Source organism: Chrysemys picta, chromosome 7, assembly GCF_011386835.1.
Source record: "Chrysemys picta bellii isolate R12L10 chromosome 7, ASM1138683v2, whole genome shotgun sequence".
Classification (NCBI taxonomy): Eukaryota; Metazoa; Chordata; order Testudines; family Emydidae; genus Chrysemys; species Chrysemys picta.
In genome coordinates this window covers 69687807-69711579 of record NC_088797.1, presented here as the reverse complement: position 1 = coordinate 69711579, position 23773 = coordinate 69687807, and the positions used below count along the sequence as shown (strand labels likewise).

The following is a 23773-nucleotide window of genomic DNA, read 5'->3' as shown; positions in this document are numbered from 1 at the left end:
GTGCCTCTTCTCCAAGTATTTTAATTTTTCCAAACAAGAGGACAGATCCTCAGTGTCGCAACAGTAAAATCAATTTACATCAGCTGTGGGTCTGGAACAAAGAATTACATCACAAGGCTAAACAAAAAGGCTTGCTGAACAGCTGGAACAACTTTAAAATCTGATTTTATTTTAGTGGGGAATATTTGGTAACACTAAAAAAAATAGAATCTGTAAAGGATGTTAATCACATGTGTATTGCATTTGGAATTACATCCACATTAACAAATAATGCCACCACTTGTATTCTTTCATTGCATTCATATCTCATGCCAGAAGAATTCAGTGTTGGCTACAGAGGGCATAATAAAATATTCTTTCAGTGTGAAAATCCTCACCATAAACATTAAGGTGTAAACTTCTGTCCTTCTGAGCATGGTGACCTTTCTTAGCACAGTTTATTAACAAAACTATCTACAATGTCTTTTAGTAGCACTCTTTTCCTTTTTGAACAAGGAAAATTAGAATTGCTCAAGGCTTTTAGAAGATGAGTCAAATCAAAAAGACTCTTAGCACATGTATTTCCATTGTTATAACATCTTCCACATCATCTTTAAGTTAGATTATGATAATGTGGTGTGATTGCACTTAGTAAAATTTTATAAGATTAATAATATTGTCCGACCTCCCAATGCCAAAACACTAAACTAATCTACACTTCTTTTTAGCAAGTCATGCAAATCAAAATGCAGTCACTTTTAGTACCTCCAGAGACTATACCAGTGGGATGAGATGAATGCAATGTAACTGAGGGAGAACTAAGAGCATTAAATAGAAACAGTATTAGAATTTTACTTAGAATTCAGATGCTCTTAATAAAAGCTGTATACTGTGACTTCAAGGTTTCTGCTCTGAATGTTAATGAAAATGCATTTGCAAGTCTATCGTTGGGACTTGCTCTTAGCAGCTGTCAACTGAGCAATGGACAATCCTTTGGTGCCACCTAGTGGTAGAATAAGACTAAATAAAACCTCCCTAGCAAAGTCTATAGATTTAGGATCATAAGGCATTAATGGGAGCTCATGGCAAAGGCCTTGGGGTAGTAAGTATCACCTCTTGAAAGAGTTATATGAAATGTGCTCAATAAAAAGTAGGAGGGAAAATTAGTTTATATATGAGAAACTGATAGTTAAGGTACAAGTTCTATACAAGATAATATTTTAGATAATTTAAAACTCTTCTGCTAAAGCAATATTGTACCAGTCCACTATCAGTTCATAAATAAAAATGCATACTAATTGTGTCGTATAACGATCAGCAAGTTGAACACAGCACTGCACGACTATCAAATGCACCACAGCCATAGAACAGATACAACTTAGAGAATTTTTCACTTGACCAGAGCTCTACTACACCTATAGCAGGATTAAAACCACAACTCAAATCTCCATCTTTACAACTTAGATACATTGGTGAAGAAAATTCCAAGTCAAGACTCAAAATTTTACTTGACAACTAAAATCTAAATACATGAAAAAATTACCATAACTGACCTATTCACTAAACCCAAAGTAATTGTGCTCCTGTTATTTTGTGGAGTAATTAGTATTCCACTCTGTCCCCAGTTCTGCTGCAGGATTCCTGTATGCTATTGCAGAAGCCACAGCGTTGGGAGCTGTAGCTCCTTCGAAAAAAAATCATATCACACTTCAGCTCTACTCTTGCAACTCTTCACATGCCTAATTTATTTGAGACGGCTAATTAACTTCTATGAGACTATTCACATGCTTAAAGTTAAGCACCTGCTTAAGTGTTTTGGCGATCAAGGTCTTTTTCAGGTTTTTGAGACCCAATTTAGAACAGCATGCCTATCCAGGACAACACTTAAGGACATGCTTGACTCCCATAGCTGGCCCGAATACAAAGGGACTTAAGCATGTGCTTAAGTTCTATCCTGAACTGGGGCCTAAATATTGATTTAGTACTTAAACTTTGTACACCCAAGTTGAAAACTTCTGTCTCTAAGCTTCCCCCTCCCTGTCCCTATTTGTAAGATAGGGAATAGTTATCTACCTTACAGGAGAATTGAGGCCCCGCATATTCATGGTCTGTAAAATGCTTTGAGATCCTCAATTATATGTTTAATCCTCACCATATCACCACACCCAATATGTTTTCCAGGCAGGGATTTTACCTTCTTAAGTGCATTTGGACAAATGCATGAGGTGGGGTTTTAAATCTCACAATTTAAATTAATTAATATCCATGTTGCACATTGGGGTGCTTTATCATGGTAACAACCATTTAAATATCCAAGGGTACCCGCATGGCCCCACAATATGCCAACATTTTTATGGCTGACTTAGAACAACGCTTCCTTAGCTCTCGTCCCCTAACGCCCCTACTCTACTTGCACTACATTGATGACATCTTCATCATCTGGACCCATGGAAAAGAAGCCCTTGAGGAATTTCACCATGATTTCAATAATTTCCATCCCACCATCAACCTCAGCCTAGATCAATCCACACAAGCGGTCCATTTCCTGGACACTACTGTGCTAATAAGTGATGGTCACATAAATACCACCCTATACCGGAAACCTACTGACCGCTACACTTACCTACATGCCTCCAGCTTCCATCCAGGACACACCACACGATCCATTGTCTACAGCCAAGCTCTAAGATATAACCGCATTTGCTCCAATCCCTCGGATAGAGACAAGCACCTACAAGATCTCTATCAAGCATTCTTAAAATTACAATACCCACCTGCTGAAGTGAAAAAACAGATTGACAGAGCCAGACGAGTACCCAGAAGTCACCTCCTACAAGACAGGCCCAACAAAGACAATAACAGAACACCACTAGCTGTCACCTTCAGCCCCCAACTAAAACCTCTCCAGCGCATCATCAGAGATCTACAACCTATCCTGAAAGATGATCCTTTACTCTCACAGATCTTGGGAGACAGACCTGTCCTTGCTTACAGACAACCCCCCAACCTAAAGCAAATACTCACCAGCAACCACACATCACTGAACAAAACCACTAACCCAGGAACCTATCCTTGTAACAAACCCCGATGCCAACTCTGTCCACATATCTATTCAAGTGACATCATCATAGGACCTAATCACATCAGCCATACATACCATCAGGGGCTCGTTCACCTGCACATCTACCAATGTGATATATGCCATCATGTGCCAGCAATGCCCCTCTGCCATGTACATTGGCCAAACCGGACAGTCTCTACGCAAAAGAATTAATGGACACAAATCTGACATCAGGAATCAAAATACTCAAAAACCAGTGGGAGAACACTTTAACCTGTCTGTTCATTCAGTGACAGACCTGCGAGTGGCTATATTACAACAGAAAAACTTCAAAAACAGACTCCAACGAGAGACTGCTGAGCTGGAATTGATATGCAAACTAGACACAATCAACTCCGGTTTGAATAAGGACTGGGAATGGCTGAGCCATTACAAACATTGAATCTCTCTCCCCTTGTAAGTATTCTCACACTTCTTATCAAACTGTCTGTACTAGGCTATCTTGATTATCACTTCAAAAGTTTTTGTTTTTTTTTCCTCTTAATTAATTGGCCTCTCAGAGTTGGTAAGACAACTCCCACCTGTTCATGCTCTCTGTATGTGTGTATATATATCTCCTCAATATATGTTCCATTCTATATGCATCCGAAGAAGTGGCCTGTAGTCCACGAAAGCTTATGCTCTAATAAATGTGTTCGTCTCAAAGGTGCCACAAGTACTCCTGTTCTTATTTTTATTTAAAACTCCACAACAGCTTCAGCGACCTATAGCTTCTAAGCACATAATAGATCTACCAGATAGGGCTTGGCCACATAAGAAAGTTGCACTGGTTTACCCTAACATCTGAAATTAAACTGATGTGGTGAAACAGGGGTGTGGACAGTCTTATTTCAGTTTAAATCCACTGGGAACAAGTTTAAGCTAAATGAAAATCAGAGCATACACACAGGAATCTGCACCAGTTTAATTGCAAGCAATTAGGTACTTGGGTGCTGAGAGTACTCTACACATCTGAAAATAAAGCAACTTTTATTTAGGTGCGTAAAGTTAGGTAGCTGATTGAAAATTTTGGCACCAGTGTTTTATCTTCTACCATGCTGATTTCCTATCTAAGGCTAAGTTTGTAGATAAAAATCAGACCATGATGATTGCATTAATCACCTGTAACAGATCATATTTTTCTTTAATTGAATTTACATAATGATCTTTGTTTTCCAGTAATTTACAAGTGCAGAATTGAACTAATTTTGCTACATCTATTTATACCACACAGAGGCCTTGACAGAGTAATGAATATTTGTTAAACACTCAGCTTCTCAGTTGAAATATACATCCTTAGTAATTGGCATTCTTTATTAAAAACACCATTACCTGTTTTAAATTAATTAATAACTCAGCCACAGCATCATCAATTAATAGGGATCAAAATGCTAACAAACTAAGCCAGATGTCCCAATTTTATAGGGACAGTCCTGATATTTGGGGCTTTTGTCTTATATAGGTGCCAATTCCCCCCACCCCATCCCAATTTTTCACCTTTGCTATCTGGTCACCCTAGGATCACAACCCTGTTTAAATGGGGTTGCTAGGGCTGGTATTAGACTTACTGGGCCTGGGGCTGAAGTCCTTCGGCTTTGGGCCCCTGTACTGGGTGGCAGGGCTCGGGTGGGCTCAGTCTTTGGCCCCCCCTCCTGAGGCTGTGTAGGCATTGTTAGAACAGGGTCACAGTGCAATGAAGTTGGAGAACTGCTAGTTAGCCTGATATCAATTCCAGGCAAAGTAATTCTTTATCAGTTGAATCACTTACCAACTTTTCCATTAAAGGATAGGAACAGAACAGTGCTAGTCAATCTTTTTTTTTTTTTTTGGGGGGGGGGGGAGGGGGGGGAGAGAGCATAGATCTTGTCAAACCTGATTTCATTTTCTGAGAATACAAGTTTGGTTGATAAAGGTAGCCATGTAGATGTAATAGACTTTAAGGTATTTTGTAAGGTGTACCAAATGGTAGATTAAAAAATTAGCACTACATCAATAAAGCACATGGATTTCAAGAAGGCAGACTTTAGCAAACTCAGGAAGTTGGTAGGTAATATCCCATGGGAAGCAAGTCTAAGGAGAAAAACAGTTCAAGGGCGTTGGCCCTTTTTCAAAGAGACCTTATCAAGAGCAAACTATCCCACTGTGTAGGAAAGATAGGAAGTATGGCAAGCGACCACCCTAGCTTAACCAGGAGATCTTCAATGACCTGAAACTCAAAAGAGTCCTATAAAAAGTGGAAACTAGGTCAAATTATAAAGAATATATATATATATATAAACAAAGAACATACGCACGTAGGGACAAAATTAGACAGGGCAAGGCAAAAAACAAGATCAAACTAGCTAGAGACAAAGGGTAACAAGAAAACATTCTACAAATACATTAGAAGCAAGTGGAAGACCAAGGATATGGTAGGCCCCATTACTCAATGGGGGTGGGGGGGAGGGCGGGGAGAGAGAGAGACAGTAACAGAAAATGAGGAAATAGAAGTGCTAAATGATTTGTTTCAGTTTTCACCAAAAGGGTTACAAGCAATTAGATGTCTAACATAGTGATGTGGTATATCTTGATTTTAGTAAGGCTTTTGATACTATCTCACATGATCTTCTCAAACAAACTAGGGAAATACAACCTAGATGGAGCTACTATAAGATGGGTGTATAACTGATTGGAAAACCCTCCCAGAGAGTAATCATCAGTGGTTCACAGTCAAGCTGGAAGGGCATGTCAGGTGGGGGCCTGCAGGGATCAGTTCTGGGTCCCTTTCTGTTCAATATCTTCATCAATGATTTAGATAATGGCATAGAGAGTGAACTTAAAGTTTTCAGACAAAACCAAGCTGGGAGAGATTGAAATGCTTTGGAGGATAGGATTTGACACAATCTGGCCAAAATGGAGAAATGGTCTGAAGTAAATAGGATGAAATTCAAAAAGGACAAATGCAAAGTACTCCACTTAGGAAGGACCAATCAGTTGCCCACATACAAAATGGGAAATAACTGCCTAGGATGGAGTACTGCAGAAAGATCTCAGGGTCATAGTGGATCACAAGCTAAATATGAGTCAGTGTAACACTGTTGCAAAAAAAGCAAACATTCTGGGATGTATTAGCAGGAGTGTTGTCATCAAGACACAAGAAGTAATTCTTCCACTCTACTCCGTGCTGATTACTCCTCAACTGGAGTACTGTGTCCAGTTCTGGGAGCCACGTTTCAGGAAAGATATGGACAAATGGGAGACAGTCCAGAGAAGAGAAACCATTATTAAAGGTCTACAAAACATGACCTCTGAGGGAAGATTGCAAAAAAATGGGTTTGTTTAGTCTGGAGAAGAGAAGACGGGGGGACATGATAACAGTTTCCAAGTACATAAAAGGATGTTACAAGGAGGAGGGAGAAAAATTGTTCTACTTAAGCTCTGAGGATAGGACAAGAAGCAATGGATTTAAATGGCAGCCAGGGTGGTTTAGGCTGGACATTAGGATAAACTTCCTGTCAGGGTGGTTAAGCACTGGAATAAATTGACTCGGGAGGTTGTGGATTCCCCATCATTGGAGATTTTTAAGAGCAGGTTAGACAAACACCTGTCAGGGATGGTCTAAATAATACTTGTCCAGTCCCCTGCACTCAAGGCAGGACTAAGATGACCTCTCGAGGTCCCTTCCAGTCCTACAATTCTATGATTCCATGTTAAAAGCATTAAGAACTGGCTAATTGACAAATCTCAAAAAAGTAGTAGCAGACAATGGGGAATCATCCCTGAATAATTGTTTCTAGTGGGATTCAGCAGTGATTAGTACTAGGCCTGGGATTCAGAAGTAAACATATAATCACTGCTGATAAAATTTGCAAATGACACAAAGATTGGGAAAATTATAAATAACGATGACAGGGCAGTCATACAGTGATTGCTTGGTAAGGTAGGCCCTTTCAAACAAAATGTGTTTTAATGCAGCCAAATGCAATGCAGCCAAATGCAAAGTTATTCCTCTAGGAACAAGAGCTCAGACTTACAGGAAGGGTAACTTTATCCTGAAAAGCAATGACTCCAAAAAGGATTAGGGGGTCATACTAGACAAGTAACTCCCACGTGACCTTCCAGTGGAGTACTGTGGCAAAAAGGGCTAATGCAATCTGTGGATGTATAAACAGAAGTAGTGACTAGGACCAGGAAGGTGATTTTACCTCTTCATATGACAGTAGCGAGAGACAGATAGTGGAATACTGCATCAAGTTCTGGAGTCCATATTTTAAAGAGGATATTGAAAAATTGAAGACTGTTCAAAAAAAAAAAACCAAATGATTTGAAGGCTAGTGAAAATTCCCTCCATTGAGATAAACTAAACAAGATTGAGTGCTGTGTCAAAAAACATTAAGAGTGTATAAGTGCCTTCACAGTGTATAAGTGTATTACAGTGTATAAGTACCTTCACAGGGAAAAAGATACTAGATTTCTTTAATCTAGTGGAGAAAGGTATGCTAACAACCAATGACCGGAAGCTAAAAATCAGACAAATTTCAAATTAGAAAGAAGGCACTTGTTTAAACAAACAAAACAAAAATTAATTACTGAAACAAATTGCCAGGGGAAGTTATGGATTCTCCATCTCTTGATATCTTCAAATCAATATTGGAGGCCTTTCTGGAAGTTTAACTTCAGTTTGACTAAAGCATTTGAGCTCAGTACAGGGATAACAGTGAAATTTTATGTCTTGTGTTATCCAGATCAGGCCAGATGATCCCTTCTGGCCTTAATCTCCACAAGCACATATTAACCCATTTTAGAAGAGCTATCTTGCCAGCGTAAGATGATCATAAAAGTTTGACTTGCTGACTACAACCAGTTTTGTGGCCCTCAGTATCTACTAAATGAAGAAGTGGCAGCTCTGAGGACCATTGATATAGACCATATGACAAAGGGGAATTTCAGAGAATAGTGCAGCCTGAGTAAAACACAATCAGTGCAGTGATATTTCAGCTGTTTGCATGCCAGTTTTCAATCAATGGGCAACATTATACTCACATAAGAAACAGACACTTTTTTAAACCAAAAAAATGTATTTAATGATTTTCCACATACAAATGAAGGGAACATAAAATATTTTATGTCAAAATTCAACATTAGCTAAAAAAGTTAAAATTAATATTTAAAAAACATTTCAAAAGAAAAATCAATAGTGGAACTATAATAAAAAGCTGTTCAGTCCCATTTTCTGTGACATTATACTTGAAATTCCATCACACACATACACAAATGTATGTAATCTTCAATTAGCTAAAAAGACATTGATCTAGTGCAAGATACATTTTAAACTTGCATACTGTTGTTCTATATGATGGACATTAACTCACATTTGGAAAGAGCCTTCACATTTTAGTTTTATTTCCTGAATAATTACTGTACTAGCCACCAAGGCGCTTCTTCCACCACTAATACATATATATTTAGCAGTTTAAGTGACTCTAAAAATGCCATTATAAGGTTTTATCATCATTATTTCTCAATGCTTCCCTATCAGATGTACACAGTTTACAAGTGAAAAGATGTATTTTCTAACTGCCAGCCCTGAAAACTCTTGCTGGACTCTCAGTCCATCTGTATTCTTTCCTTCTCACACATCAAGCCCAGTAATAATGGTTCTGCAGATTAAACCAGGCCTCAGTTACACTGAGTAACCAATTTTAAATTAGTAATTCTGATGATGATGCACCAGAAGAAACGGAATCCAGCTAATCCCCAAGATGAGTTGGCTCTGATGGGCTAACAAACAAAAAGCAGTAAAACTTATTTGTCATTTGGGATAGCATTCTGAATACACACAGGGAACGAATCTGCTGTTATTTTTACCTAGTCAGGTTTCAGAGTACAGCTGCACTGCAGGTTAGTTTGCAGTTGCAGTACAAAAAAGTCACTTGATCAGTTCTGGTTATCTCTTGATTCTATCAAGTAAACGACTGGAGCTGTGGTAGCATGCCCACCAACTCAGTTTCATATAATGTAAAGCAAAAAGTTAAGATCAATTAATTTAGATACAAGATACTTTATGTCTTAAGTTTCCCTCCCTCTGTTGAAGAATTAGCAATGGCCCAAGACAATAGAAAGCCATGGATTTAAGTTGTGTTGTAAGTTTTGTCATCTTTTGCAGAAAGAAGATTCTAGCCCTTCTGGTTGCAGAGATAGCCTTGAGAGCATTAACTAATTTGCTTTATCAATACAACTTCAAGTCTGCAACCAGACGGGAATGAAACATAGCACCAAAGGAAAGGCAGCATTCTTTATTTCATCTTAATGAAGCATTTTAACCCCAATTACAAAAGTTTAAATGCAACATCCTTAATTACTTCACTGTTGATCCTACTGCCTGAAATATCCAGCTAATGAATTTATCCCCTGTACCTGAATGTATTTATCAATCACTAACTTTACATTCATTTGAAATAGAGAAGGGTGCAAACACTGACTAGCCAAGTCAACAACAAGGTAATCTTTCAAATATTCTGATAAGGCTCACAATGTTTCTTGAAACACATGACAAAATTAATATTCATATTGCTGCCAAATACAGTGTTGAATGACTGCACTTCAGCTTGCAGGATACTATGGGGTTCTCTATCAAACTTGGCCTGAGAGCCTCTATTTTGGTAGTTTAGTTTAACACGCTAATACATACTTTAAGAAAATGCTTATTGTTCTTAGTAAATATTATACAACAATGTAAAAGTTGGGCCAAGTTAGATAGAAAATGTGGACTCTCTAGACCCTACCCACAGTAAGTTGAATAAATTTTTAACTAGAATTCCTCACATTTCTACTGTCCCTGATCATGGTACCTTCAATGAATTATCTTGAACAGAAATAAATAGATTTTCACATCAGCAATTAACAACCCTAAAAGTGAAATCAGATATACTTCTTTCTCATTTTTCTTTTTCACAGCATCTAAGTTCTCCTGAGTTACAGGCAGTGGGGTTATGACAGCTGACCACAGTCAGTAATGACAATCTTTTTTGATGTCTTTCCATTCTTGGAGCCAAAGCTCTCGATTTTTTTCACAACTTCCATTCCTTCCTTTACATGGCCAAACACAACATGTTTTCCATCTAGCCTGTAATAAATAATAAATAAGTGTAAGTAAAAGCAATATTAAACTAAATACACACTAAAGTAAGGGGGGTGCTGAATATGAATGCATATTCAGACTAGCTGATGACATTCTGACCAACTCTAGTTACCAAAAAAGTAAAATACAATACAGCTTTAGGACCTGATCCTACAGGACCTTCCTCACATGAATAAAGGTTAGCAGCATAATGACCTTATCTTGCGTAGTGCCCATTACTTAAAAACGTAAAGCATGTCAGGTTGCAAGCCTTAAGTACCAATAGCAGAGGGAGATAGATATAGAAGGGAACTGGTATAGTTGGGGAGGATGGGCAAGGAGAATGTCTTAAATATTGGAACAAAACATACTGACACAATGAGGCAGAGAGCTACAGAAAATGTGTTCCAGATGGCAGGAGCAGTAGAGAGGGATATCTGAACAAAGGCTGTTCTAAGCGGGGCTAATCCAAAGCTCACTGAAGTCAACAAACATCTCTCTTGAGTACAATTCAATCTGGATCAGGCCTTTAGGGACTGTAGGGCAGTATGGTGTCTAGTGAACCAAACAGGTCTGGGAGACCGGAGGCCCTAGGATTGACCAAATCACTTAACCTTTCCATCTCCACTTGTCAGTAAGTATTCTATACATCATGGGGCTACAGTGAGAATTTGTTCATGGAATCTTTTCGCATGGAGGGGAGGGGAAAGCATAGATTGCATTCATTACTGTCCTGCAGTTTTGTAGGATGTCTCAATACACTTACAAGATTGTTATTTAATTATGTGGCGGGGGTGGGAGGGGAAGATGCATGAACCTTCAGCTAACCAAGGTTTTATATTTTCTAACTCACATAATGCTTAGTGAAGTAGTCCCAGAGTCCAGAATCACTTGTGATTTCTTTAGAAGTTAAAAAAGTAAGCTTTTTAAACATGCAATGGAGAGCAGTCCTCCACCCATGTTCAATCCATTAACTTATGTTTAGAGCTTCTGGCTCAAACAGAATATTTCCTAGTAAGTGATGGAGAAATTTAAGGTCACAACTCACAAGGTAAATATTTGGTTAAGGCTGACTCTTTTCTTAATTGCCACTCCTGACCTATGGCTTCACCCTGCTCTACACCAATGCTAATCATTTTGGACCTGGAAAAAGCAAAGGCTTGTTCCAGCAATGAGGGAGTATTGCTGAAGTATGCTAGAAACAGCAGGAAGTACACTACTGCATCCAAAGAAAATGAGAATAAAAATCAACATGATGCCTTCATTTTATAATAGAAAAAAATCAATCTTATTGGACCCCATTCAAATGCACAGAGCAACATCAACTGTTTGATTTATCTCCCTTATGTCTTCAGTTTCCTCCAACCTCCCCAAATCATAGAATCATAGAAGATTAGGGTTGGAAGAGACCTCAGGAGGTCATCTACTCCAACCTCCTGCTCAAAGCAGAACCAGCACCAACTAAATCATCCCAGCCAGGGTTTTGTCAAGCCAGGCCTTAAAAACCTCTATGGATGTAGATTCCACCACCTCCTTAGGTAACCCATTCCAGTGCTTCACCACCCTCCTAGTGAAATAGTGTTTCCTAATATCCAACCTAGACCTCCCTCACTGCAACTTGAGACCATTGCTCCTTGTTCTGTCATCTGCCACCACTGAACAGCCGAGCTCCATCCTCTTTGGAACCCCACTTCAGGTAGTTGAAGGCTGCTATCAAATCCCCCCTCACTCTTCTCTTCTGCAGACTAAACAAGACCAGTTCCCTCAGCCTCTCCTTGCAAGTCATGTGCCCCAGCCCCCTAATCATTTTCGTTGTCCTCCGCTGGACTCTCTCTCCAATTTGTCCACAGCCTTTCTGTAGTGGAGGGCCCAAAACTGGACGCAATACTCCAGATGTGGCCTCACCAGTGCCGAATAGAGGGGAATAATCAGCTCCCTTGATCTGCTGGCAATGCTCCTACTAATGAGGCCCAATATGAAGCCCCTTAGCCTTCTTGGCAACGAGGGCACACTGCTGACTCATATCCAGCTTCTCATCCACTGTAATCCCCAGGTCCTTTTCTGGGGAACTGCTAGGCTTGTAATGACAAAGCAATTAATGTAGATACATTTTTAAAAACTGCAGACCCATGGGTTAAGTGTTACCACATGTATTTCTACGGAAAACTTACCAGTCAGTTTTGGCAGTGCAAATGAAGAACTGAGACCCATTTGTATTGGGTCCTGCATTGGCCATTGAGAGTATACCTGCAAAAACATGAACGTTTTAGCGATGTATTCTTCTGAAAAATGTGCTGCAGAGAAAATGCACTTTTCCTTTGCATATGTAAGGCTAGTAGAGATGCGGAATAGGGGAAAGGCATGTTGCTTCAACCTGACTGCTAATGTCCCACCCTTTCCTTCGCCTGTCCTCTGTCTCCTCCAGCAATGGTAGTATGGGGCTAGTTCATCTGCCATTGGGACCCTGAAGGTGGCTCCTACCTTGTAACGACTATTGTGCCTTGCATGTAAATAGGGAAAACCAACACCAACTTGGTTCCCATGATAAATGGAATGGTCTGGTCTGATAGGAAATGTCTTTGCAATTCTAACATAAGTGTATGTTCCTAGATGACTGGGTTCTCCCCCCCCCCCCCCTCCCCCGCCACCCCCACATCTACCTGCTCTTTTGGCTATAGTTGGTTATAATTGGTCTGTTGGTATAACTGATCTTTTGGCTAAAAGCTTGTGTGCTCCCTTCCACACCATCTAGCCAGTGGACAGCCAACACCATGGTGACCAGTCAGATAGACCCATGACCACTTCATTTCACTCTGAGTAAAAAGTCAAGTCAGGAGATTCACAAAACAGAAAACTTAGCCAAATTCCATTCCATTACAAAAAAGTTGTTCCACATTTGGGAGTTTGTAAACATAAAACGGAACATAATCATGTTAGGCTATGATAATTTGCATAGCAGCCACTTAAAGCAAACTGTAAGCAATAGGTGTGATGATCTGACTGTCACCCATCAGAGGCGGTCTACATGATCACTGTATACTAGCACAGCTGAACTAGTAACACCTCACCACTTCGACACCACCTCAATGACCTTTTTGTAACGATCAAGTACCTCACCCACCTCAAATATGTGCTCCTTAAAATGACATTTTCTACAGGTAACAATCATTATAGGTTACTCAGCAGAAGGGAAAAAGAATAAGTTTATTTACCAGGTCCAACATGCTTAAGTATGAAATTTTCATCTGGAAATCGACTGCCATAAATGGATTTTCCTCCTGTGCCATTGTGGTTGGTAAAGTCCCCAGCCTGAAACATAAGTGATTTTTAACTTTACTAATGTACAGGTTGCATTTTTTTACTAGAATGGGTGCTATTAAAAATATACCCACTTTTGTAATTAAAATTTACATGGAATATACGGGCCCAAAGGAGTTAATATGACCCTGTCACCATCCAACATTAAACAACATTAAGCAAGGTTCAGGCTTTGGTATACAGAGACCTCATCCTGCTTAGTACCACAGCAAACACATGATTAAAAATTTTAAAGCTTTTATTAAAGATATAGAAATGAAGGAAAAACAGTTAACACATTTGAAATATAAAGTATTAAGTTGCGCTTTCATTTTAACATCTTTGTTCCCTTTAGCTGTAGAGAGTCCTTAAAGGGAAAAAACCAAAACCATCGTTCGACAGTTTTTTAGATGGTATTAAAGATGGAAATAACTCTCTCTCTGGCTTGGTCTGGTTAGGATTAGGATGATGAAGGCTCAGTGATGTGGTGGATCCCAGAGTACCAGGAAACGATGGGGGTGGCAGCAAGGATCATATACCTTGCTCCTGTCCTGTCTGCCCATTTCTCAGTCAGCAGTTGTCAGACAGCTGCTTCTGATAATTTCCCCCAAAAAGTCTTCTCATCATTTGTTATAGGTTCCTGTAGCAATTTTATAAACTTTCACTCACTTTTTCCAGTTGAGTTCACAATTAGGATAACTTTGCAGGAAAGAAGGTCGCCAATGGATATTTTATTCACCACTCCAATACAGAGGTACTGAAGATTCACCTGGTGATTATGCAGTATTGGCAGACTTCCTACCCTCAATGGAAGAGATTCAGATACTGTGGGAGTCTTAATCCAAACATTTTGCTTTTGTAGTTTTAAATTTGGAAAGAAGATCTGATTCTAGTCACGCTTGCAGCTGAATGCGAGTTTTCGTAGAGACAGCAGGATCAGGCCCCCCAATAGCTTTTCTTTTACAGGACAAAAATTGTTAGGCAATTAATCCTAATTCATAGGATCACCTGACATGTCATCTACCTGACTTGTTTTATCTGCCTTATAATTACCATAGTCTGAACGTTCCTCGAGACACAGACTGAGACTTCTTATGTATGTACAGTGCCAAGCACACTGCTGCAAACGAAAGCTAATCCTTGCAAACAGAAGATTAGGAACTATTAGGAAAGGGATAGAAAATAAGTCAGAAAATATCATAATGCCACTGTATAAATCCATGGTGCGCCAACACCTTGAATACTGTGTCCTGTACTTTAAAACCCATCTCAAAAAGGATACGATAGACTGGACAAAGTTCAGAGAAGGGCAAAAAGATGATCAAGGATATGGAACAGCTTCCATATAAGCAGAGACTTAAAAAGATTATAAATAATTTAATAAATTAATGGAGATATCCCATCTCCTAGAACTGGAAGGGACCTTGAAAGGTCATCGAGTCCAGCCCCCTGCCTTCACTAGCAGGACCAAGTACTGATTTTGCCCCAGATCCCCAAGTGGCCCCCTCAAGGATTGAACTCACAACCCTGGGTTTAGCAGGCCAATGCTCGAACCACTGAGCTATCCCTCCCCCCACTTCAGCTTAGAAGAGGGATGACTAAGGGGGGATATGATAGGGGTCTATAAAATTATGAAAAGTGTGGAAAAAGTGAATAGAGAAGTGTTATTTACTGGGGTCACCTGATAAAATTAAAAGGTGGCAGGTAGAATACAAGTAAGAGGAGGTACTTTTTACACAACAAAAAACTAACCCATAGAACTCATTGCCACAGGATGTTGTGATGGCCATAAGTATAACTGGGTTCAAAAAAGGATTGGAAAAGTTCATGGAGAAATAGGTCCATCAATTGCTATTAGCCAAGATGGTCAGATGCCACTCCATGCTGGGGGCAGGTCTAAAACCTCTGACTACCAGAAGCTGGGAGTGGAAGACAGGGGTAGATCACTTTAGAATTGCTCTGCAAATCTCCCCTAAAGCTCTGGCACAGGACACTATTGGAGACATAATACTGGGCAAGACAGACCATAGTCTAACCCAGTATGGTAGCTCTTATGTTCTTTGGAATCATAAGATATTGTGTATGACATTCACATTTTCAAGATTGCCTTGAACAGCCCGAGGTTGTGCTTTACATAATAGTGTGGCAATTCTTGTGTAATCCCAGAAGCATGCTTTACGTGCTGTGTATCATCAAGTGGCATTTGAATTGCAAAGTAAAGTACATGGCAACCTTTAATTAGGTGTATTCGTCAGGCTGCATCACACTAACACTGCACCTCCTACAAGTGGAATGGCCTTCACTATTTCCACCAGCTTTAGAATGTGAAAAGGAAAATTGTCCTAGAATTATTATATCGGCCTTGAAGCGTATAGCAGCAGTTACACATCTGTAACAAATACAGAGCACTTTACAAACACTAACTCATCATCTCAACACTTCTGAGAGACAGGCAACTAATTTTCCTGTTTTACAAATGGGCAAACAGAGGCAATAGGGACTATATGATTTGGATAGAACTATGTTAAGTTAGTGGTGGAGCAGCAATCAATATTTTCAAGTTCCTGATCCCAGGACACAGTCTAGACCTTGCTTCTTCACCACCACCAAAAGATCCAACATGTATTTTTTAAAAAAAAAGTCAGTCTACTGCAGCATATTTGTCCACTTTCTCTTATCAAAAGTAGGACAACATAAGAACATTTGCTTTTTGGTATTTTTTAAATTTTAAATGCAGTTTTTTGCTCAAGATGCAAGTGCCTTCAAGGTTATCAATTAATAACAGCAATTATTTACATGTTTATAAAGCCTTTCACCTCAAATAAAATCAAAGCCATTCAAAAACTCTATAAATACACTACTGTTGAAATGCAGCCTTCAGTTGGGTGAGAGAAAGCAACCAATTATCCAGTACACTGCAGCAATTGGGGGCGGGGGGAATTTTGTCCAAGTGCAATGGAACAAACCCCTACTGTCATGCACAGCATCATGGAATGTTAATACAGCATCCATACAAAACAGATAAATTAAATCACCTATCTTCCAAAAGCATATATACACTTTATTTTAAACAGGATCATAGTCATGTTTGTGTATACTTTGTAGCACTTTAGAATGATTCAGTCTTCAAATTAGAAGTAATTGCCACATTCAAAAATCTCTTAAGACACCAAGTATTCTTTTAGTGAGTTAGCCTATTTACTTGGAAAACACAGTAGGTGTTCTTTTTTCCCCAGGTGAGGTGTTCATAGGAAGCCTCTGATTGTTTTCTTTTAAATGCCTATATCTCAACAGCAAATATAACAAGATGTCAGCAAAGAAAGAACTGATACATTGTTCTCTTATCTCATATGTGCTACTTTACACTGATTATAATTCTACACACAGACTGTTTTCCTAACCAAGAGCCATTTTACTGAGCACGTCACTTGTTAAAATACATCACTACACAAAAGCACAGCTCCCGAAGTCAGGATTTCTAAAGCAGTCTGAGCGGCATTTGCATTTAGTTGTACAAACTCATGTGCTACACAACAGCCATAGCAACAGGATCAGAAATGCAAGGCACATTGTCATATCTTCCTTCTGCTGTTAAGAGGTTACACAGCAAAACTATTTAAAAGTTAAACTTGTGTTCTAATGCAAATAAAAATTATTCTTAACCAGATATCAGAATTCAGCATAATAGATCCATTATAATAGGTTTCCCAAAATAAAAGTTGGTGAAAATACTAAAGGTTACATTACCTGGCACATAAATAAAGGAATCACTCTGTGAAAGGTGGATCCTTTATACCCGAAACCCTTTTCACCGGTACAAAGAGCTCTGAAATTTTCTGGTAAAACAAAAACATATATGAACTACTATCATGTAACATCAGCATTATACAGTACCCTACAACCAAATTAAAATAAACTGGCAGGTAATTTAGGTCCCACCATCAGTGTTTTTTAAAAAACGTTTAACGCACATTCTTTAAAAAAGTTTAGTGCCCAACAGGAATATAAAGTCCTATTAATTTTTTTTAATTCTTCTATTGTTCATGCTTGAGAGATTTGTATTAGTGAAAGATGCTTATGAGAGAGTTTTGATGAAAGACAGTTTGTTTACCCCCACTACTGTGCAGTATTATAGGTAGCTGCAATGCAAGGTTTCTCATTTCACTTGCACTCTTTTGGCCTGGTCTACACTACAGCTAAGTGCCTCTCCCCTGACTGCAGCCCTGAGCCCCCTTTCCCTCCGTCTCCCAGCCCAGGTGCTGCTGAAGGTAGAGAAAGCTGGGGGGGCAGGGGGAGTCCTTTCTCCCCACTGTAGCCCCCAGGCAGCCTGCACCCCAAACCCTTCATCCCCAGCCCCACCCCAGAGCCTGCACCCCAAGCCAAAGCCCTCAACCCTCCACACCCCAATCCTTTGCCCCAGCCCTGAGTCCCTCAGCCCCCACACCCACCACATGAATTTTGTTATGTGCACCAATTCATTCCACATGTGTGGGAAAAATTAGAGGGAACACTGCACTACAGATAGGTCGACAGAAAGCAGCTTATTTCAACCTAACTCTGTAAGCATCTAAACTAAAACGTAGCTCCCACCGATGTAACTCGCCAATACAGTGACTTAACTCCACATCCATGAGAGGTGTAGAGCTTAGGTCTACATAGTTAGGCCGATGCAGTGTCAGTGCAGACACTGTGTTGCTTACAAGTATCAGGGGGTAGCCGTGTTAGTCTGTATCTACAAAAAACAACAAGGAGTCTGGTGGCACCTTTGCATCCGAAGAAGTGAGGTTTTTACCCACGAAAGCTTATGCCCAAATAAATCTGTTACTCTTTAAGGTGCCACCAGACTCCTTGTTGTTTGTGTTGCTTGCATCAACTGTTGCTGCCTTTCAGAAGCCATCCCACAATGCCCCACACTGACAGTTAAATCAGTGCAAGGGGTCCTGGGCACTGCTGGCACAAGGAGAGTAATTTGGGCATGCAAAAGCAATTCAATCACTGAGGTGGCTGTACATCAAGATTAGGTTGACTTAATTTTGTAGTCTAGATTTGCCCTTAATCTCAGTTTGAAATAACACCTCTACGAGTGAGATTTCAGTCTCCATGCCTTTTAAACCTTTGCTCTTGCTACCAGTTGTGAAAGTGGTATTTTTCCCAGGGATACTTGTCTACTAGAAAGTAGACCAAGACAACCAACTCATAGACTAAGGTCAGAAGGGACCATCATGATCATCCAGTCTGACCTCCTACACACAGCAGGCCACCCAGTCCTGTAACAGACCTATAACCTCTGGCTGAGTTACTGAAGTCTTCAAATCATACTTTAAAGACTTCAAGTTCACTTGGGTCATCAAAGAGCCCTCAAAGAAAAACTTTTGATCACTATCAGGGTAGGAGGATTGAAACCAGCTTAGAGGTGAAAGGGAAAAAGTCTATATCCCCATTACCAATCTCCCAAACCACACCATCCCCACTCCACAATTCCTCCAGTTTGCTGTTACTTTGGATTTCAGTGAAAGAAGTGCATGGGATTTTTTTGGTTAAACATTTTTGTCCAGCGTTGGTAACCAAAACATATCACTACCTTGCCTGTGCACAAAAGTTAACCCAACTGTGTCGGGGAAAAAAATTAGAAAAATTTGTGACGAAACATGCATTAATATTTTCCTATTTTTAACCAACTATTGAGCTAGTTAAAGTTTCTCTAAAGCTTTAATTTTGAATGAAACTGGAGGGAAAAATGCATCCTCCTGCCCCCCCCACAATCTAACCTAAATCTTAAAATCACAAAGTATGAAACTTTCAAGACACTTTCTTACCAGCTGTCTTTGGAACCACATCAGCTTTCAGCTGTTAAAAAGAGAGAGAAAAAGCACAAAAAGTCAGCTTTTACATAACAAAATAGACACATGAAAAACAGTTGAAAAGATACCTACATCTGTTTCATGAACTAAGCCAATGCAAGGAGGGGGAGACCTGTACTAAGGATGACCTTTTATTATACAATAAGCCACCCCATGTCCTAAACAACCATTTTAACATAGCCTAATAGTTTCTACAATAATGCGGTTTGACCTGTAATTAAAGACCACCTCTTCAAAGCAACTATTTTTTGTTGGGCCTGTGGTCAGTCATTTAAGACTGATTCATGTTGTATTGTTAATTATAGTTCTTAAATACAACTGCAAATTCAGGAAAAATTTGAAATTTGACTAGAAACACTCCGGATCACTGACCAAAACTATTTTGGACTATCATTGCAATTAAATTACTTCCAGCAGAGACCAAACTTTGAAGCCTGCTTAAAAATAGTTATATTAGGGAAACTGAGGTAGCAGGAACAGAAAGAAGAGCAGACGTTGCACACCTAAAATGAATTCCCAAAGTCACACACTGGCAAATTAATAAGTCTTCATTTCTAAAGATTTCACAGGAAGTACTTTTGTAGACAATACAAAACTCGTCATAACAGCCAGCATGAATTTTTTAAGACTAGTGACCATCTGCAAAAAATGTACATGATTGTTCTCAGGTACATATTGTCCCTCAATCAACTTAGACCCCAAATTAGAGCAGAGACAGATATCCTTGTGAAGATGCAGGCGTTGCCAGATCCACGAAGGGTACGTATTGGATCTGCAAGTGCAATGGCAGTTATCTTGGCTGACACACCAGGACTGAACTGGGAGCCTCCAGAGCTAAAAGCATGACCAAAGCTCTCTAGCTGGGGCTTTAACAGACTCATATCCTCTGCAGTTCAGCACAGAGGGGACCCTGTAGTATGTTCTCAACAGTTACTCACAAGGATAACACTATTGCCACATAAGTACAGTCACTGAAAGACCATGCAACCATGAACACCATGCTACAGCCAAGCATGCGGACTTCCTCCTGTTACCTTAACATTCAGTCCCAAGAAGGTGCTATCTTTATAATCCCATCCAATTTATAGGAATGATTTTATGATACCAAAAGAGAAGACTATCTGGTAATGAACTACTTGCACAATGGTATTTTTACCAGAAGTCCCTCTAGTCAAGACAATGTGAAGATTATTTGGTTTTGGTTAGTTTTCACAGCAATACTTTCAACAAAGGTTTTGGCCACATGGAAACCCTTCTCTGAGGGAGCATTTGAACCCTCATGTGCTACATCAAAAGAAACCTATGGATGGGTGGGCAAGAAAGAAGCTGTGATGAACTTTCTATCAATATCAAATCAGAATGGAACATGACAGTCTTTCTTGTCTTCATATTTTGAAGCATAAACATTTCAGTCCTTCTCCTACGCAATGTGTTCACAAACAGGTACTAATGATATAAGTGATGCATCACTATTATAGATTCAGTATTTGTCATGACTATCACAGGAGTAATACGTGCCATGATTTTTCTGTTTCTATAGCTTTACTGGCAAAGATTTTTCAGTATCTGTGAATTATTATGACCTAGCAAGCAACCGCTTGCATGGTTGAGTGGATGTGAAAGACAGCAGCTGCCCTAACTTGTAGAGTGTGATCCTGCAGGATCCTAATGCAAAGCGTAGGAACTGGGACAACACCTCCAGGAAACAAGACAAGGAACCAGAATAGTAAACGCCATTCCCTTAACCAGAGTACAAAACACACAAAATAAAGGAAAAACAGGCAACCCTAAAACTTTATGGAAGTATTTTTAACAAATAAAGCAGCTGAAAACTCAGAAGCCTATGAGAAAGAAAGAGACAATAGCTACAGACCCAAAAGTCTCAAGTGCGTTTACATAAGCTATACTAAAGACTGCAACTGGAAAGGCAGTTTTGGACAACTGAAATAGAGTTTCTGGTGTTTTATTATTTTGGAAACACTTTGCTTACTCTATGCAATTTAAGCATAATTTTCTAGATACATATTTTGTTTTTAATCAATTTAAAAATTCAGAATTTTTCTTCAAAGCATTTTAGTCCAAACTTGCCTCTTAGTTCAAAGATTAACAGTTGAAGCAAACCAGTATTACTCATTTCTCTCCATTTCTAGATGCATTATTTAACTTCTCAACAGAAATTGTGGGGACATAACCCAACAGAAAGCTGAGAAAGCAAAAACAGATGGATCATTTTCTGTGTGTATTACAAACATACTCATTCCCAGGACCTTTCATAATTGTCTATCTCTCCACAATTTCTATGATTCTTTTACAGGTAATTTTCATACTTCACCTTAACAAAGAAGCCAGCCTTAACAAAGCTCTTTAGCTGAAAGAAGACAAACACCACATATAATGCCAGAAGCCTACCACTGAAAAGTTCTCAAAAAACTGCCCTATCAGATCGTGAGGAAGTTAAATAATAATAGCCACATACAGGAAGTGGGCGGTTTCATTTTCATAATGAAACTTAAGCTTAAGAAATAGGATTTTGGGAGGAGTGGGAGATAAAATAAGAGGATCCAAAGTCTGTGGAAGTTACTAAAACTGTACAGCTTGAATTTCAGTAGATTGACTGATTCTACAAAGGAGAATTTTACAGTCTTAACTACTCCATTGTATCAGTATTTATGTACTTTCATAGCTGAGTTCCTGAAGACAGAGCAACAGTTCATTGAGCGCTCAATATGTACCCAAACACCTGGGGGTTTTGCTGTTTGAGTTTGGCTAGGGAGTATATACTTGCAACACCCTACTCAGTAACATTTCCTGTTTGAACGTTTTGGTGCTCTCCCTTGGTAAATGACAGTTCTGCTGAAGTGGTAAAGTCTGCTCCTCTGCCAATCATGACCTTGCCTGTGTCATTTTCAAAGTCAGGCACTCATCTCCTCTATGACAGGACTTTTTGCCCCCACCTCATCAATTTAGAGTAAATCAACATACAAATAAGTCTGGATATCCAGCCTTGCCTGAGACACTTTATATACTAGATATTAAACCAATTCCTCCTGGAGTTCCTTCTGGTGCTGCCTAGAACAGGCATTCAGCAGCAGGAGAGGGAACAGGAGGGAACATATTATATTGAAAGGATGCATGGTCTAGCAATTAAGGCACAGGACTGGGAGTCAGGATATCTGGTGTGCATTCCCAGCTCTGGCCGGACTTACTGTGTGACCTTGGAAAGTGCAAAGTAAATAATAAGAACTCAGCCTGCCAGTGGTCTCTAAAAGGCAGTGATGGGGACTGTCCTGTTGCATAATTTGAAGACAATGTCCCTACCACACACTCCCTGTGCGTGCGAGACACAGGCCTGGCGATTTCAAAGGCGCTCGGGAAGAGTGTTTAGAGGGCTATTTGTAAGGCAAATATTCCTGTAGCAGCTGGGTACGATACAGGTGGTTCAGATCTGGAGCAAACACTATTTCCAGATAACAATCCTTATTGAATCCCGATTCCCAAAGGGCTTTTTACAGCTGCCTCCCCCCGATCTCCTTGGCCAGGCGCAGAGAGGGGGGGGGGGGGGGCGCTCAGGCAGCAGCCGGAACTCGCCCAAGGTCACACCGCCAGCCAGTGGCGAAGCCAGGAACAACCCCGCGGCGACTCTCTGGATTCCCAGGCTGCTTCGGGCACCGGACACCATCACCCCGAGCCGGGGTCTCCCTCACCCCACGCACCGCCTCAGCCCGCTGCAGGAGCCTGGATCAGAGTTGGGGGCTGCTCCGGCTAACTCCCAGCGTGGGGCCAGCAGAGCCCCGCCGGCCAGGCACAGGGGACCCCGAGGGAGGGGGGGGGGGCGGCTACCTCCAACACGACGCGCCCCAGGGGCTGGTTGTCGGCTCCCACGTCCAGGTAGACCAGCGGGTTCCGCGGGCTGGCGCTGCTGCAGCCCCGGCTCCAGACGGCCCGCGGGCAGGCGAGCTGCGCCGGGCACAGCAGGAGCAGGCGGCGGGCGGAGCTCAGCGTGGACATGCTGGCGCGGCGGAGCAGTGCGCACGCGGCCGGTTCTCTGCGCTGCGAAGGGGGGCGGGCGGGGCCGCAAAATACTGTGGGGCCGCTACTGCGGCGCTTTTTATGGCCTCCGCCGGGAGCTTCCGCAGCGCCTCTAGAGGTGGAAAGCGCCAGGAGGCGGCGGCCAGGTGAGGTGACGCGCGCCAGCTGCCCGGGGCACGGGCCAGGCCGGTGCTGCAGGGAGCCAGATGCAGGGAAGAGGCAGATGTAGGGAAAGTGGGGGGAACCGGGGAGAGATGGGCAGCTGGGAAAACACTGCTCTTGCCAGTCTGTGACAACCCTGGCCTTGCTGCCTCAGCACCTGCTTGCCCAGCACCCAGCCTGAACAACAGCCCTGACACCCTGGGCTAGTAACTAATACATGATTCAAACTTGACAGCCCAACTGTTT

General features: G+C 40.7%; 1 protein-coding gene across 1 annotated transcript; it reads right to left on the bottom strand.

The window, feature by feature from the left end:
• Window positions 1-8116: 8116 nt before the first annotated feature.
• PPIF (peptidylprolyl isomerase F) lies at window positions 8117-23464 on the bottom strand. Its single transcript, XM_005300594.5, has 6 exons — window positions 23177-23464; window positions 19292-19322; window positions 17223-17311; window positions 13391-13487; window positions 12350-12425; window positions 8117-10184 (listed from the first exon to the last, which is right to left on the bottom strand). Exons 1-6 carry the CDS (start codon window positions 23342-23344, stop codon window positions 10049-10051), a joined length of 597 nt encoding a protein of 198 aa, XP_005300651.2. The 5' UTR covers window positions 23345-23464; the 3' UTR covers window positions 8117-10048.
• Window positions 23465-23773: the final 309 nt, after the last annotated feature.